Source organism: Centroberyx gerrardi, chromosome 3 (assembly GCF_048128805.1).
Source record: "Centroberyx gerrardi isolate f3 chromosome 3, fCenGer3.hap1.cur.20231027, whole genome shotgun sequence".
Lineage (NCBI taxonomy): Eukaryota > Metazoa > Chordata > Actinopteri > Beryciformes > Berycidae > Centroberyx > Centroberyx gerrardi.
The window spans coordinates 28,092,381-28,111,363 of NC_135999.1; the positions used below are offsets into that span (position 1 = coordinate 28,092,381).

At 42.7% G+C, this 18,983-nt stretch overlaps 1 protein-coding gene across 1 annotated transcript in view; it reads right to left on the reverse strand.

The window, feature by feature from the left end:
* The window catches only part of cacna1ab (calcium channel, voltage-dependent, P/Q type, alpha 1A subunit, b), a 188,851-nt gene that overhangs the window by 70,008 nt on the left and 99,860 nt on the right, over positions 1 to 18,983 (reverse strand). The window contains 10 exon segments of the mRNA XM_078282556.1: positions 1,030 to 1,142; positions 2,162 to 2,274; positions 5,729 to 5,926; positions 6,952 to 7,044; positions 7,384 to 7,428; positions 7,548 to 7,663; positions 7,917 to 8,020; positions 10,292 to 10,479; positions 11,330 to 11,482; positions 12,337 to 12,428. Coding sequence (XP_078138682.1) covers positions 1,030 to 1,142; positions 2,162 to 2,274; positions 5,729 to 5,926; positions 6,952 to 7,044; positions 7,384 to 7,428; positions 7,548 to 7,663; positions 7,917 to 8,020; positions 10,292 to 10,479; positions 11,330 to 11,482; positions 12,337 to 12,428 — 1,215 coding nt within the window.

Sequence of the window (18,983 nt, forward strand, 5' to 3'; positions counted from 1 at the left end):
ACAGAAGACAGAGGGGGAGGAAGGAAGGAGGGAGGGGAAGGAGATGAGGGAGGGAGGATGAAAGGGAGGGAGGGAAGGATTGAGGGAGGGAGGATGAAAGTTGGAGAGGAAGGGAGAGAGGCATGAAGGGAGGGAAAGAGGGATGAAGGAAGGGAAAAAAGAGGCAGAGAAGAAGAGAATTGGAGGGAGGACGAGATACATGAAGGGAGAGAAGAAGACACACAGGAAAGAGGAATGAGGAAGAAAGAGGAGAGATGGAGGAAGGGGATGTGGGATGGAAGGATGATAGAGTGGGAGAGAGGGGAGGAGAGGAATATAGAGGGAGGGAGGAAGGGAATAAGGCGGCGTGGGAACGAGGAAGGAAAGGAGGAAGGAAAGAGGAGGCAAAGAAATAGGAGGGGAGGGAAGGAGAGAGAGAGAGAGAGAGAGAGAGAGAGAGAGAGAGAGAGAGAGAGAGAGAGAGAGAAAGGTTTCTTAGCAGGGCATAAAAAACAGCAACACATCAAAAACACCAGTTGTCAACATTCTTTCAAGAAACGGACAAAAAAAATGCTGAATCTGAGGTCAGAGAGAGAGAGAGAGAGAGAGAGAGAGAGTGAGAGGAGAGAGAGAGAGAGACTGAAGAAAAGAACGTGAAGAGAATGAATGCTGACTAAAGGCCGGTTGTCAAATCTGGTGGTAAAATCTTACAGTGGAAATTTCACGGAGGTTGTTTGATGAACACAGAGGTTGAAACGCTCATAGAAACATAAACACACACACACACACACACACCACACACACTCACACACACACTTTCCTGCAAAGCACTTTACAGAACCAGGAGTGTATACATTTATACTGTGAGTGTTTCCACTGGGAATCAAACCTCCAACCAAGCAAAAAAAAAAGAAAAATTGCTTGCAAAACAGTAACAGAACCTCAGTTTTTTATCATCATAATCATCACTGTCTCACCTGTGCACGAGTGAGCTGATGTGCATGTGCGTGTGCATGTGCGTGTGTGTGTGTGTGTGTGTGACAGACTTACTTGGTGACTTTGAAGATGCGGAGCAGCCGCAGAGCTCGTAACACACTGATGCCGAAGGACGTGCCGGGTTTGATGGTGGCCCAGATCACCTCGAAGATACTGCCCACAATCACCTGCACACACACACACACACACACGCACACACACACACAGTCAATTAGTACATTTTACTGGTTTTATCATATTGTTACCTTATAAAAAACTACAAGTTCAACCAATATGCCTCAGCCTTTGATAAACACTAGTATATGACAAATTAAGTATATATGTATTATATAAGTGTAGTCTATTATCCATATTGTCCCCTTGCACTGTATGTGCGGTCCTGTTCTCTCTGTACCATGTATGTTAGTATGTTACTCTGCTGTTATGTTACTCTACTTACAGAAAAAAACAGTAGAGGCGGCGAGGATGCATGTAAAGTCAATGGAAGATGGTGAACGGAGCGAGGCGGAGCCATTCAAAGCTTCCCAGTTCTCAACTACTTTCATTTGAAAGACTACAGGAATAAACGTCTCAAAAACAAAGCTTGAAGAATGACTGCATCCATCGTTGGGGTTCGATGGGGAGCTCTGAAGTCAGTTTAGTGATTTTTTTGTTTATTGTTTGATTGATGCTACCTTTATTGTTTGATTGATGCTACCTAATTAGTGCTTGCTAGCTAGTTATATTAACTCATTAAAATGACGTAACGTTATGAAAGGCAAAGCAGGGAAAAATACAGGATTTCCCTGTTAGACACTATGTAGCTGCACACTGCTGCAGAGCTGCAGCTGGAGCCTCTGGCCCCGCCCACAATCAGTCTGAATAGAGCGACCATCAACCAAGTGGCAGGGTGAGACGTCCTGAATCATGTGTTTGCAGGAATGTCTCCATGATAAATTCCTGTACATTTATTGCACTTGGCGATAAAAGCAATTCTGATTCTGGTTGCAATATTCTGCATGATCGCTCATTTGTCGCAGGGCAACATGGGAAAAATCTGTTGATTAAATGGACTGATCAATTTGTCATCAAAACCCTATACTTATGAGTTGAATGTGTTTTTTTCACTTTTTCACAGTTACTGTGTGTGTGTGTGTGTGTGTGTGTGTGTGTGTGTGTGTGTGTGTGTGTGTGTGTGTGCACTCACCACACAGTCGAAGCAGTTGAATGAGGAGTGGAAGTAGGGCTGGATGCCCAGACCATACATCTTGATCAGCATCTCAGACATGAACAGACCCAAGAAGATAAACTCTGCATAGACTGGAGAGAGAGAGAGAGAGAGAGAGAGAGAGAGAGAGAGAGAGAGAGAGAGAGAGAGAGAGAGAGAGAGAGATAATGGAAAGGGAGAGAGAGAGAGGTGGGGTGAAAATGAAGAGGACGAGAGGAAGAGGGGATGGGAAAGAGAAAGAAAGAGAGAAGGAGGAGGGCAGAGGAAGGAAATACAGGGGGGAGAGAGAGAGAGAGAGAGAGAGAGAGAGAGAGAGATTAGATGAGTGGAAGTCAATAGTGGTGCAAGCCCAGCGGTGTATGACAGAGTCTGGTGATGAATGGACTCCATCAGCAGCTACAGCCTCATATGCTAATGACACTGGACAGCGGCCAGGGAGAATGAGCTGACTCTACCAAGGGCTCTGTGTGTGTGTGTGTGTGTGTGTTTAAGTGTGGCTAACCCATACTCCAGTCTACACCGGTTGCGTCATGCCAGCAGCACGTCAGCAACACGCGTGTGACCTCCACTTGCGTCCGCACTGACAGCATTTTAGTTGCATTTTAGCCGCATTCAAAAGCATTAAATCAAGCTCATAGTCTCAAAATACACACACAGAAATTGAAATATATCATTGATATCATTCTTGTTATCTTGTTTCTTCTTTTTTTCAAATTTTGAAAAAATCTATGATAATTTGCTACTGAATTTCAGTTACAATCGAGGACCACATTGGAAATACCCTTATGACTTTAATGTGTCATCTAGGGCTGCAGCTATCGATTATTTTAGTAATCGAGTATTCTACTGATTATTCCATCGATTAATCGAGTAATCGGATAAGAAATACTTTTGCTTTATTAAAGAGCAATAGTAAATATACAAAAGAGAAAAGCTGTCCGCACGAAGCTGTCCATACGACACTGATTTACTGAAAACGAGGTGAAATAATAATTATTATTGATATTTATTACTAGGTATCATACAAGTTCATAAGACTGGCTAATGTACATTTATTTACTATGGTGAAGGGTTGCTCTACACCTGCTGACCCTACTCACTGCAATCAAACTAAACTGAATATACCTGCTGTATTGGACTGGTGCATTTTAGGCTCCAATTGCTACTTACACCACCTGATATTTTGCTTTCTGGGGTATTTTATGCATCACTGTGAGGGGAGTAGGTGTGTGTGTGTGTGGGGTGTGTGTGTGTGTGTGTGTGTGTGTGTGTGTATGTATGTGTGTGACTATCATAATAATAACATGAATGAAGCTCAGGCTTTCACAAATTGACTGCAGCATTTTATTTTCTGTGGTTATTTTCTTGAGCAAAACTTAGCTAAGTTAGGGACATCATAACTAGCCACCATATTGATTTACGTTCTTAACTAGCCATTACATATTGCCATAATTAACGTGCATTCTTTACTAGCCTTCATCTCATCCCGTTTTAATATTAAGTGCTGACTCCGCCCACCCGGGCCAGTTTCGGCGTACGCCGGTAGCAATTACAAGTGGACCCTATCCTACAGTCCCTGCTCTCAGCGGAGGGAGGGAGCTACGCTGTGTGGGAAGCGGTGTGACCGTCAGACCTCTCTGGATTAGACAAGCAAGTAGAGAAAACCGGCATCAGCCAAACCAATTTATTGCCAAATGCTTTGGGATTCAACACATTAACATTGCTTCCCATGGTCAGAAAAAGTCGGCAGATTTGTCGCTAGTCGCTTTTGAGAAATAAAGTCGCCAGGGGGGTCTGAAAAGTCGCTAAGTCTAGCGACAAAGTCGCCAAGTTGGCAACACTGGATCCGAAACTTTGGACACTTTCTGTCGTTTTCTCTGGCCTGTCTCTTCTCTTCGCCCCTCGCTATTTTCTCTCTCTTTCTCCAGCGCGTTGTGCAACAGTAATAATCATCCGTGCGAAACACTGAGTGTGTATATAGTTATATGGATTAAACGAAGCTTCGATGCAAAGAATTTGCATCGATGATTTTTAGTAATCGAGTTACTCGAGTTTCTCGAGGAATCGTTTCAGCCCTAGTGTCATCCTTGACAAGCTTTTTTATGCATTGCATATTGCTGCTATGCATTTTATGTTTGTCAAAATAAACAAAACTAAACTCTGTATGCCTATTTTGCACACTTTTCCTATGAAATATTGATATATGTATATATTATCAACACTGAACTCATGGAATACTTATTTCTTTTAGTTAGGGAATTGCTATTTCAGTGATGTTTTTATAGTTGGTTCTGTATAGTAAAAATGTGATTGCAAAGGCTACAATAGGAATGTAATTAAAAGTGCAAATAGATATAAAAATATATTGTTTATATGAATGTTCACTCGTCAATCCTTTCACAATCTTTTTTCACAATGTGACCATGGAGAGATGGGTTCATTCTCAGCTACTGTCTGATCTAATAGAGAAAATACACCAAATTTCTGGTATTTAAATGGTTTAAAAGCCTATGTGGGTTGTAAATGGTGTGTTTACACGTGTAGGTAAGAACAAAATAGATTTGAAGCGTAAAAAAGCATTGAATAAACGAGAACGTTTCTGTTCTGGTAGACGGACAAGTAAAAGACGGACGACTAAAAAACACGACGAGTCACTTCAGGTGTAGACTGGGGGTTAGAACTGGTTTTGATATCGATATATATTGTATATATATATATATATATATATTTATGTATACACAGAGTAGAAAGCATTGAAGCATTCCATACTGTATGGAAGTGTGTGAGCGCTAAGATACACTCACTGAGCACTTTATTAGGAACACCTTACTAATACTGGGTAGGTATCAGCTTTCAGCTCAATGTCAACTGGCTATCAAAGTGACATCCGCCTCAAGGTTCGATGTGTTGCATTCTGAGATGCTTTTCTGCTCACCAGTAGTAAAGAGGTTATCTGAGTTACTGTAGCCTTTCTGTCCGGCCATTCTCCTCTGACCTCTCTCATCAACAAGGCGTTTCCGTCCGCAGAACTGCCGCTCACTGGATGTTTTTTGTTTTTCGCACCATTCTGTGTAAACTCTAGAGACTGTTGTGCGTGAAAATCCCAGGAGATCAGCAGTTTCAGAAATACTCAAACCAGCCCGTCTGGCACCAACAGCCATGCCACAGTCAAAGTCACTGAGATCACATTTTTTCCCCATTCTTGATGTGAACATGAACTGAAGCTGCTGACCTGTATCTGCATGATCTTATGCATTGCACTGCTGCCACATGATTGGCTGATTGGATAATTGCATGAATAAACAGGTGTACAGGTGTTCCTAATAAAGTGTTCAGTGAGTGTATGTGTACCCGTGTGTAACTGTGTTTATGTGCGTGTATGTACTCAGGGGAAGTCTGACAGCATGCATGTCTAAGTGTATGTGGGTGAATATGTGTTTTGCATGTGTGTGTATTGGTTTTGGTATCGGTCTGTGTTTATGCCTGAAGGTCAGACAGCACTGAAGGCTGCCAACAGTGTGGTTGTGTGTGTGTGTGTGTGCTCACAGAGGAAGTCGGAGAGCATCTCGGGCTGGTTGTAGTGAACCACGGCGACACACATGGTGTTGAGGCCCACCAGGCACAGCACCGTCCAATAGAAAGCCTGCGTCTTCACTATCTTGCGGATGAAGAAGCGCATGCGCCGCTCATTCTTGTTGTAGTTGGAGCCGTCCTTCCCACTCTTTATACTGGAGCGGGCAAAACCTGCGGGGAGGGAGGAGTGTGAGTTGGAGACGTGATCCTCTGTATGAGGGCTAGGCTGATATATGGAGCCAGGAGGGAGCCGAACCAGAGGTGTAGACTGAAGCCTTCCTGTGGTTGACTAGCGGCTACCGCAAAGTAACATGTCTCCTGTAACTAAACAGCAATGAATGGTGATGAGCAGCATAAGCTTTGAGACAAGTTTCTGTTATTTTAGGGCGTAGAACCTTACCGAAAAGACTTGGTAACAGTTGTACCAACTGTTGACAGCAGCTGATCCCCGTGAGCAGGGAGCAGACTGTCGCTCATGGCAGGTTTTCATCTGCTGAGATGCAGTTAGGGACTTCGCTAAAGTTCAGGCTCATGATAGGAACTGATGAAATGTTTCCACTGTAGCCTGTGAAGCTGCAGCTAGCTAGCTAGCTAGCTCCATTTGCAGAAGATAGAACCACAAAACTTGAACGGATAAAACGGTCCTTCGTGGTAATTTGGCTAGTACAGCATAAAATGGCGATTATGTAATTTTAAGGGTTAGTTGCTATGGCGACAACGCAAGTCTGGGCATTAAGGCCGTGAAGTCTGTCACACTTGCTTGAGAACTGTGCAGATGAGGCTGTTAGCAAACTGTCAAAACTCAACTGAAAGCTAACGTTAGCGACGAGGCTAACGTAGCTTTATCAAAACTGTACTTCTCTCTCTAGCTCTTCTAGTCAACATTAGCATGTTAGCAATCCATGGCAGCAAGGAGACAGAGAAGCTGCTTTCTTGCTGTAAAACCTCTCATACTGAATTGATTTTTGTCAAATTAAGCCAAATGCGATGTGTTGATGCTTTCTACAACATATTTCAAAATCAAAGTTATATGCTTTTTAGATTGCTTATAGGCTATGCAGTAATCTCAAACACTGACATAGTGTAAAAAAAAAAAAAGTTAACTAAAGGGTTGATGGAAATGATGTCAACTTGGGCTCCCTATATTGGACTCCGTCTCCGTCTCTCCATCTTTCCATAGCCTCTGTTTTTCTTACCTACGGCGTCTCCCATGTTGTCCTCTCCTTCCTCGGGGTTCAGCAGCTCTGTCTTGTTGTTTTTGGTTTTGATGGTCGGCCTCCGCCTCGAACCTGCCGCAGAAAAAAAGGATTAGTCTCTCTGTCTGTCTTTCTGTCTCTCAGCTGTCTCACACTCTAATCTTTCTCTGTCTCTGTCCTTTCAGTCGTCTGTCTTGCCGCTTGATCTTTGTCTCTCTTGCCGTTTCTGTCCGTCTCTACCTCGCTCTGTCTCTGTCTTCGTCTACTTGTCTCTCCCTCACCGCGTCGATGTCAGTCTCCCGTCTCTCTATCTCTCTCTCTCTCTCTCTCGCTCTCTCTCGCAGTCTGTCTGTCTTTGTCTCTCGCTCACACACACACACACACACACACACACCAGCACACACTACATCCAAACAGAGTGAGGTCAGTTACCATCAAAGTTCCCTGTGGCGTCGTCCTCAGCCAGAATCACCTCCTCTGTACCAATAAAACACAATTAAAATGTTAGCACACTGCGTCAGGATTTGGTTGGATTTCCCATATACAGTATATTCTAGACATGAGCACAAGCAGTGTGTGTGTGTGTGTGTGCTGACCTGCTTTGCAGATCCACTCCAGGTATCCGTTGAGCTCTCTCTCTATCTGCTGCTGTCGCCTCAGCTTGAGGAACTCGCTCCTGTTCTCCACCCGCTCTCTCTCTTTGGCAAACTCACTGTGGGGAAAAACACACAAATAAACACACACACACACATACATGCATACACAGATATATGTATATACATGAAAACACGTTGACTTTGATGACTTTCTTGTGTATTTCACAAACACAGAAGAGAAAATATGAGTCTGACTAGACATGCTAGCAATATACATGGCAATTTACTTATGTGTGCACTCATACATGTGCGCGTACACACACACACACACACATACACACACACACACACACACATGCAGGACCGTACCCTGAGAGGACACCCAGCACCAGGTTGAGCATGAAGAAGGAGCCGATGATGATGAGGGGGATGTAGTACATCCAGTTCCAGGCACTGCCCTCCACATCGTTACTCTGCAACACACACACACACACACACACACACACACACACACAGACAGGTTAGTACACAGACAGACACACAGACAGACAGACAAACAGACAGGTTATTACACAGAAAGGTAGAAACACAGGTTGAAGTACAATGTAAAAATGTTCTGCTACTCTCACCGACTGATATAACAGAATAATGATTCAACCTCTATCCAGTTCATAAAGCTTTCCCATTGTCTGTTCTAACCAGCCGGTGTCTGGTAGCTCTTTCCTGGGAAAAATCCTCTGTGATCCTTAGTGATGCGTTTTACGTTTCTGGTTTGTTTGGAATAAACAGCAGAAGAAGAACTGGGTAGTTATCATGAGCAGCGATAGCCACCATGGCTGAACAGACAAAGAAAAGAGAAACTCAAACTGCATCAACACAAAATCCAAGCTCCGCCCACACTGTTTGATTGACAGGTGATCTGTGGGAAGTGCAGTGCAGAAACACCACAATATGGAGCTGGATTTTTTATACTGTACATACATATATATATATACACAGGAGGTACATGTATATATAAAATTCCAGTAACCATAAAGTAAATTCAGTATTTTTGTTAGTCTATCATGATGTTAGCCTTGCCAACTTTTACATATTCGGCTGTCTCCGATGTCAGCAGACTTTAAAAATAGTGCTCACTGCTAACTTTGCAATGCTAAGGGAACACAGAGGGACTTATAGCACACCAGTGAGTTAGCTGTACCGCACAAACACCATGATGGCCGACAGTCTGTGTATCTGCTGGCTCAGTACTGACCCATTTTCCTTCTTAAAACCTGACCTGGATGCAGCGGCGGTGTGTTTGTTTGCAGAAACGACAACATGGCGACGCACATGTTTACATTACAGCATCTTCTTCTGCAATGTAACGCCGCGATTTTGTCTGATATTGAGACTGCTTCATGTCCTTCTTTGACTAAACAAACAAACTCAACTGACTTTCAAAGACATACAACGCTTTAATTGGACTATTGATTATTCCCGGCACCTGGAGTATTGTGCGCACATAAACGCACTCACTGTGGCCCGTGTGCTATAGGCTCACCGCTGCATGGTACAGTGCAAACAGGCCATTCTCTATTAAACTTTCATTGGTTTCCTCCTGACTGCCTGTGTGAGTGTGGAAGTCCGCCTCCATCCATCAGAAAAGATGTTAAATATAGAGCAAGGCCGACTAGAATAGAGAGAGGAAGAGAGAGAGAGGGGGAAAGAGAAAGAGCGAATTCAAAGGCAGAAAAGGGATAGACGAGAAAACAGATAAAGGAAGTGAAATGGGGAGAGAGAGAGAGTGAGAGAGAGAGAGAGAGAGAGAGAGAGAGAGAGAGAGGAATGGAAAAGAGGTTTTGGACAACTAAATGGTGTTTTGAAACAAATTTCAAACTACAGCCTATGCCTCCTTTAGCTGAATCCTCTCCCAGCAATAACCTGCACTGCTCCTCCCTCAGTATGGTGAAACAGAAAAAACAGTTCAGGGAGGGATTGCAAATGTGAAGATGACTGGTTAAGCCATTTAACTGTGAGAAATATTATAATAAATCATGTGTTGTTTATGGTGAGAGATCCTCTGTGGGCACGGCTACCATACATAACAACCAATATCCAAGATTCATTTCAATCATTTTTAACGTAAAAAAAACATCAAACTATATATATAACTACTATATAACTGTTTTATTCCCAAAGGTATCTTGCTAACTGTGTGCTCCTGTTTCCTGAAACACCCTTAGGTTATAGATCCTTATAGATATTCTTTCTAATTGTAATGGATGCCGCTGACCACAAGCTAGCTCATCAGCTTGCGCCTAGCACTACTAATTGGTTTAAATAAAAAACAAAAACCGACTGAAATTCTCAAAGTTATGGTTTGGTAACATTGAAAAAAATATATATCGCAATACAAAAATGTGACAATACGTATTGTGGGGCAGAAAAATTAATACAAAAAAATCAATACAATTTCAAACAATTTCACAAGTTCCATCCAAATTATATTATTTACACTTTGTAATGATATTTTTCAATTGTTGTTTACATTCTAGCAAGACAATGCCATCGCTAGAAAGATTTGTGTCTCAGAAATAAACCTAATTCTGCACAGTCAGACTTTGTTGTCATTATGACATCGTATCGTGGTCGTATCGAATCGTGAAGCCCATATCGCGTATCTAATCGACACATATCGACCCATCCCTTCCCCTACTCCGTGTTAAAAGCGAGGTTTTTCTCGAGCGGGGCGGGTAACGTACGTAGTAGAGCATGTCTGTCCATCCCTCCATGGTGATGCACTGGAAGACGGTGAGGACGGCAAACAGGATGTTGTCGAACTGGGTGATGCCGTAGTTTGGTCCGAGCCAGCCGCCTTTACACATCGTGCCGTTAGGACACAACCGAGACGGCAGCTCTGTACCGCATGGCTGGTCATCCACTGACTCTGCTGCTCAGAGAGAGAGAGAGGGAGAGAAAGAGGGAGAGAGAGAGGGAGAGAGAGAGAGAGAGGGAGAGGGAGGGAGAGAGAGAGAGGGAAAGAGAGGGAGAGGGAGGGATGGAGGAAGAGATAATGGAAAGGGAGAGAGAGGTGGGGTTTGAATAGAGAGAGAGCAGAGAGAGGAGGGTGAAAATGAAAAAGAGGACGAGAGGAATAGGGGATGGAAAGAGAAAGAATGAGAGAGAGAAAGAGGAGGGCAGAGGAAGGAAATACAGGGGGAGAGAGAGGTAGAGAATGAGAGTCAGATAAAAAGAAAGAGAGAGAAAGAAGAGGAGAGAGGGGATGGAGGGAGGGTGAGAGAGAGAGGGAAACACAAAGGCAAAGGAAGCAAAAAACGGAGAGAGTGAGCAGGGGAAAAACAGAGAGGGAGAGAGAGAGGGAGAGAATCACAAAATGCTTAACAACGGAAATGTTAAAACATATGGTGGTCCTTTTGATAGGATAATAATATAATAAAAATCTTTATTTATGTAACGCTTTTCAAAAACAAAGTTACAAGTGAAATAAAAGACTGAGCAGATGATAGATCAATACAACAGAAGGACAATGAAGTAAAGCAGTTTTAATAAAACAGAATAAATAAATGGTTCCAGCCACAAGGTTGCAACAAATGGAATAAATAACAGACAAGGCAGAATAAAAATAAATAAATCAATCAACAGTAAAAGTAAAATCATAAAAAGGCTTTACGATAAAAGCAATCTTTAAGAAGAGATTTAAAAGATAGCAGGTTAGTAAGGATAGTAGGTAACTTTAGTCATTGGTTAACACAATTCCCTCCACAATTCGCTTCCCTCACCTGTGACGTCATCCCAGCAGGTCTTGTGGAACTTGCCCATGTAGAACTCCAGGCCAATGATGGCGAACATGAGGATGGCCACGAACAGCAGCAGGCCGATCTGCAGCAGGGGGATCATAGCCTTCATGATGGACTTGAGCACCACCTGCAGGCCTGGAGGACACAGTGCAACACAACATCAGCTCAGGGGAGGCTGGACTGGCGGACCAGCACCAATAAACAGTGCAACTGAATATTAATAGTGTGTTTGTACTAGGGCTAGGTGAAATGGTCACGATAATCGATTTTTACAATACAGCTCACGTATGCAAAATCACATGTTAACTACCGGTACTCAAATGAATGTTCATCCCATTGAACCAAATGGTAATGTTGTTGATATGATGTCAAACAAAACTGAGATTTTCAAATGATATTCATTAAAATGTTTCATACCTCATTTTGTCAGACTTTTTAAAATAAAATTGTTATCATCAGTTTAGACAGCAGAATTGTGTGTCACGATTTCCCAAAATCACCATATCATCATATCACCTAGTTTGTACAGCTGTAGCTGAGTAAAAAGCAGTGGGATAGAATATGTGTTCATACTGCTAAAAACCATATCACTGTGCTCTTGTGCACTGATCTGAGGTTGCTGATTGTTAAGCCATTGCGCCAAAGTTTCTGCAGCAATCAGCAACATATAGCAACTTTAGCTCATTATTAGCTAATGACTGGCAATGTCGCTCATAGGTTCAGCTGCAACCAACTTTTCTGCAACCATGGTCAACATTAGCCAGCGTTCCTCTGAATGCAACTCCAGCTACTGGTTTCTCAGATTGGTTGCAGTGTGAAAATGCACTGGTGCTGGACGGGTTAAAGATGTTTCTACCCTTTTTCTTGCATCACTTTGATGGGAAAAAAGTAATCTTGAACAATTTAAATGGCGGCAACTGTTCACATGTAGTTCACAATAAACGGGGAAGTGTGCACGCAAACAAACAAACACACAGAACAGCACTTACTGGGAATCCCAGACACCAGTTTGAGCGGTCGCAGCACTCTGACGGCTCGCAGTGTCCTCAGGTCAAACTGAGATCCCACCGATGACAAAATACTGCAGAGAGAGAAGGAGAGAGAGAGAGAGAGAGAGGGATGGAGTGAGGAAGAAAACAGAAAGAAACATCAGTATTACAGGGCCTCTTAATGAAAACCTGTAACCACATTGCGTCCCATGCTGCTCGAACACACACAGCTATAGGATACTGATATGTTCAGTCCACTGTCCACAGTAGGTCTACTGTCCCTTTGCACTGTATGTCCGGTCCTGTTGTCTCTTTACCATGTGTGTCTTGTACTGCGGTACCCCATTTCCAATTCTGTGTCGTAATGTCTCTGCAAAGTTGTCAGCAAGATAAATTCTTGAACATTTATTCTACTTAATGGTTAAAGCAATTCTGATTTAGATTTATTGACATCAGGAATCTATGCTGCACTCCTGGTCTCATATCACCCACCCAGCCCTCTCTAGTCCGCCATCAGACACACTGATGAAGATAAGTAAGAAGTAGATGCAGCCACTGTTGTTAGTTCCTCAAATGAAGCCTGAATCCAATTTTCATCACAACCAGTGCTCTTCAAGCTGTTCTTAGTGGTATTTTGAATGTACAAGTCCCAAAGAGCCTGCAGTCAGCTTTACCAATCAGAAGTGATGTAACACCAGTCTGCAGTTAGCTCCACCAATCAGAAGTGATGTAACACTAGTCTGCAGTTAGCTGCACCAATCAGAAGTGATGTAACACTAGTCTGCAGTCGGCTCCACCAATCAGAAGTGATGTAACACTAGCTTGTAGTCGGCTCCACCAATCAGAAGTGATGTAACACTAGTTTGTAGTCAGCTCCACCAATCAGAAGTGATGTAACACTAGCTTGTAGTCGGCTCCACCAATCAGAAGTGATGTAACACTAGTCTACAGTCGGCTCCACCAATCAGAAGTGATGTAACACTAGTTTGACAGTAGAAAGTTCCACCAATCAGAATAATGCACCACTAGCTTGTAGTCAGCTCCACCAATCAGAAGTCATGTTTCAACACAAGTGTCACTCCTGGCTCAGCTAGCTTGGCACAAAACACCAATGCGGCAGTGAAACCCAGTGAACTGTGGGTTGCTGCCCAACTGTGAACCATTACTTTATTAATTTGAGACACTGAGACATAAAAAAAAACCTAAATAGGATTAAATACTGTAAAGCTGAATCTTAAAAATTGCAACCGGATTGATTATGTCACTAATTCACGATTTTATTTGCAATAGTGTATGTTGGATCTGGCCACGACTGCAACATTCCTCCTCTCCATCAAGACTTGGCTTCAAAGACACGCCTCCTGCTCCGACGGCTGTGTGTGTGTGTGTGTGTGTGTGTGTGTAAAGTCTGCCGGAGACTGGTTGGAAAATTCCATCCTCCGTCTCATACGGGGGCGGAAGACAGGGGCTGTCCGAGAGGGGAGGGGGGGGATGCTCTGAGGGGGCGGAGAGAGAGAGAGAGAGAGAGAGAGAGAGAGAGAGAGAGAGAGAGAGAGGGGGAGGCTTCCTGGAACACATGAACAAGATGCAGATCACTATGTGTGAGTGTGTGAGGGTGTAATAAATAGGCTAGTTAAGTAAACTATGACCTCCAGTCAGTGATCATCATGAGGCAAAACAACCACCAGTATGAACAGAAATTAATTATATTTTCAGAAAAGCATTCATTTTTTGCTTTTCTCCATAAACCTGCACTGGGCAACTTCCCATGTTGGCAGCTCCAAAAGCAACAAGAGGTAAAATTTGAATTTCATTACCCAGAAATCCTGTAAGGTGATGTCAGTAAACTGCACACAGCACACTCATGTTTACCAAGCGGCCGGTCTGTGATGCTTTATACCAAAGATACCAAAGAGACGAGAGAGGAAAAGATCTAACGTTGGTGAGTCTTGAGGCTTTCTCTGCTCACTGCTGTTTAGGAGACAGATTGGATTTCACTTTTAAGTTAAAATTCGTCACTTCCCACCAGTCACCATACCGACACCAGAATTTCATTTGGGCAGTTTAGGTGAATCTTAGGCATCTAATTTAGAGGTGATGGGACGCTCTTCTCTGCTACAGCTCCACTTAGGCAGATTTAGGCTGACAAGACTGGTGTATTCTTTACATAAAACCTTGCCTAGTGCACCTTTAAAAGACCCTATCTTCATGTAACTTCTATTAGTACGTCGGCCTAAAAAGATGGGTAAACTCCATTCCACAAATAAAAAGGTGGGTAAACTGAGCTGAGGTGGGTAGGCAGAGAGAGAGAGAGAGAGAGAGAGAGAGAGGAGAGTTGTTCCTTTAATCAGATATTCCTGCTAATGCTCGGCTAGTCGTACACCAAGGATCCAAACCATGAAGTGACGAGGCAAAAAGAAATGCCGTTCTACCAATTCAAACTCTATAACAGCTGAGAGAAAAAGACAAGAACCCAACGGCAAAGAAACAGAGAGAGCGATCGCGAGAGTGACTGTTCCGGCTAAATTGTCAAGTTTTGGCAACGCCTCTTCCCTTCATCCCTCTCCCCCCCCCCTCCTCCCTCTCTCCAGGTTGGTTGCTAATTCCAGTAAGAGGTCATTTATTAACAGCTACAGTATGGGCAGCCAGGCCCCTCATTCCCTCAATGGCTTTTTAACTGCCACGGCCCTGAACACAGCAGCCGGAAAACACTTTACCTCAGCAGAAAAACAGCAAACAACCCGAGACCCGGAGAAAATACTACAGGACAAATAGATAGATACACAAATATGGTCTATGATTATCGTACTGTACATTTTCACTTTCTCTGTACATGTGGTTCTCATGCACTTAACCAAATCTGCACGTTCTGTACATGTGATCTACAGGTGTAAATTGAGTATATTTGATAAGCTTTTAAAAATCCATGATTGCACGCCTCTCTGTACAAATGGACCTGTTAATGCATGCATTGTTTTGCACTTCCATATAAAATGTAATTTCACATAGTTTTTCCTCCATATTCTAATTTTTCCCTGTCATTTGTTATACACGGCCTCTACTTTCATACTGTTTAACGTATTTCATGCGACACATTTGTAATCATAATATTTTGTAATCCAGACCTTTTCATACTTTCATTAATAAGTTTCTGCTTTTCTTTTCATTCTATTTTTCATTTTTTTTCAGTTTTCTTTGCTGTATCCTGTTATTATTGCCTCCTGCCCAGTCCCACCCTTCCCAAACTGTCAAATTTCCCCATCAGGATCATTAAAGTTTCAGATGGAGTTTCAGTTTCAGACAGAGGAATGGCAGGATGGATGGATTTCTTTCTGAAATCTTGAGTCTAAATTCTTTCCTTTTCTGCCTCTCTCTCTCTCTCTCTCTCTCTCTCTCTCTCTCTCTGCCTCTCTGTCACTCTCAGTTTTATTTTCGTCCCATTTCAATGCTTCTGTTCCTCTCATACGAGGGCGAACGCAGAGCTTCAGTATTCATCCGTACGAGACGGCAACCATCCGATTCTGCCAGGATGCAGTCACCCCTGGCAACGGCTGAGCCGGTCCACACCGTCCCGCCGCGGCCAGCAGAGGGAGCAGCGAGGGAGCTGCCGGTTAGGACGGGGAGGGAGGGAGGGAGGGAAGGAGGGATGAGAGGGATGGATAGGAGAGAGGGAAATAGTGAAATGACAACAGGAGGAGTGTAAAGGGAGAATGGGGTGAATCAAAATAAATGGAAGGAAAGGAAGAACTCAAGGGAGAAGAGGAAATAATAACTTGTTATTATTACTATTATTATTATTATTATTATTATTATTATTATCATAACCTTTGTATCTTTACAACGATGCTGAGATACAACAACAAAACAAGAGAAAAAAAAAAAACATCAAAGTTACTACATTTAAATGAAACCACATTTATAGTCAAATATGATTGAAATGCTCCAATGTATCAAACCTCAAGATAAACTGTAACTCATGCCAGGTATGAGGTGCATTACCTTTTAAAAGAAAAAAAAATTCTTGACGGTGACTGTGTGCATCTCAAACCACATTGGCTCAAATGTGAAAACCTCTTGGCTCAAATGTGAAAAAGATGAGATTGCCATTGTTGTTTTGAAGTTGTAGCTGTTATTGTTATATTGAAATAAAATTCCTCATCACATCCCTGTCTATTGCACTTTAAACAAAAAACTGACTTTGAGGTGTTTGAAAATAAGAGTGGAGAGGGGAAGGAGAGGGGGGAAGTGGAGGACAGTTAACCTGCCATGTGAATAAAGCCAATACTTTATTTTTCTCTGTCCTTTACCTGCATTTATGCCCAACCACAACAACCCTCCCTTAAACGTTCAACCTTGTTAGATAAAAAAAAAAAAAAAGGAGAGAGATGTAAATCCCGGACGAAATAAGAAATAAAAAATAAGAAATGGAGAGCTGCAAACATCCCTTGAGAGAGAGTGAGAAAAAGAGCGAGGCAGACTGAAAGAGAGTGATGGCCCTGTGTGTCACAAGTGTGAGATTCAGCTGCTAGAGAGAGAGACCCGAGAGAGAGAGAGAGAGAGAGAGAGAGAGAGAGAGAGAGAGAGAGAGAGAGAGCGAGAGAGGGAGAGAGAGAGAGAGAGAGAGAGATTTATATGTGGAGGGAGGAGGTGTTTGGACAGTGATGACAGAGACTCTCACTGCTGGGAAACACCTAACAATCAACCTACAACACACACACACACACACACACACACACACACACACACACACACAGATATTACCTCTGCAGCAGCATGCCTACAGTGTGCTCACTTTTGTCGTTTTGCACCTGAACAATACTTTCTCGTATGTATGTTGCGTGTTTATTACGTGTTGAATACTCAGTTCTGAATAACAGACTGTTTCACATCTAATTGAATCACTCCACAGTCAAGAAGTCCGGTCGATTTAGTTGATTTCTAATCACACTAACTTTTTCTCGTTACTCCTTATTTGCTGCAGACAAACACTCGGCTAACTAAGGTTAGAAACATTACGATTTTTCCAATATTACTTTTAATTTAGTCAAAACTTTTGATTCCTGGTTAGAGGCTAAACAGCAATCTTACCGGATTTGTTTATGTTGCTATATTTAAAATTCTGCTACAGATGTTTGTATAGATAGCCATGGATGCTAGCTACAGGCGTTTCCATAGTTACAGTCCTGTTACAGTGTAGCCATGGATGCTAGCTACAGGCGTTTCCATAGTTACAGTCCTGTTACAGTGTAGCCATGGATGCTAGCTACAGGCGTTTCTATAGTTACAGCTCTGTTACAGTGTAGCCATGGATGCTAGCTACAGGCGTTTCTATAGTTACAGCTCTGTTACAGTGTAGCCATGGATGCTAGCTACAGACGTTTCCATAGTTACAGTCCTGTTACAGTGTAGCCATGGATGCTAGCTACAGACGTTTCTATAGTTACAGCTCTGTTACAGTGTAGCCATGGATGCTAGCTACAGACGTTTCCATAGTTACAGTCCTGTTACAGTGTAGCCATGGATGCTAGCTACAGGCGTTTCTATAGTTACAGCTCTGTTACAGTGTAGCCATGGATGCTAGCTACAGACGTTTCCATAGTTACAGTCCTGTTACAGTGTAGCCATGGATGCTAGCTACAGACGTTTCTATAGTTACAGCCCTGTTACAGTGTAGCCATGGATGCTAGCTACAGACGTTTCTATAGTTACAGTCCTGTTACAGTGTAGCCATGGATGCTAGCTACATACGTTTCTATAGTTACAGTCCTGTTACAGTGTAGTCATGGATGCTAGCTACAGATGTTGCTATGCAGTCTGCTGAACGTTTTTCCAGAAGCTTGGAAATTCTTTACAATTCATGCAATAAAATCATTTAAAATCAATATTTTGTTACAAATGATCAATGTTTTAGTGGAATAAGTGAAATAATGTTGGCGACAGTGAACCTCCGCTTCTTGTCGGGGCTTGATTCACCCAGTCTGTCGGGACTAATTTTACGATTATCCCTTACATTTACACAGCTTGCTGTTTTGATGGGCACGCTCATCAACCGAGCCGTAATCTAAGAGTTGCACATAAATTGAAAGTCACAGAACAGTGTAGAGAATCAGATAAAGAACAGCAGCTGCAGGTTTTGCTTAACGATCACATGACGGCTGTTTTATGGAAAACTGGTGTTCCAATTATTTTGGCCAGTGAGTGTATATGCAATACATAACAATGAGGGGAAGATGAAAGCATGACAAAAAAAGGCAATTTTCCACAATGCTCAGAATTTACTCCATGCATTTCTATCCTAAATGAACTTATGGCGTGTCGTTCCGTTGTGCTGCATGCCAAACTGCATGAAGGCACAAAGTGATAAAATGCTTTCTGTATAGATGTAGTGATATTTATATATTATATTATCTACTGTATGTTCTGTTCTGTCCTGCTTTACTATACATGACGTCCTGTTTTCCCTGCATCCATGTTACTGTTCCTCGTTCTGTGTCTTTATAGAACGACAACAACATGATGATGATGATGATGATGGTGATGATGATGATGATGGCTGTGATGAAGATCTCGGAGGTCCCTCGCCACCTTCACTTTGCTCGGTCTCTCCCCGTTCACGGCATTGCCATGGCAACCGGCGATTCCTCTCT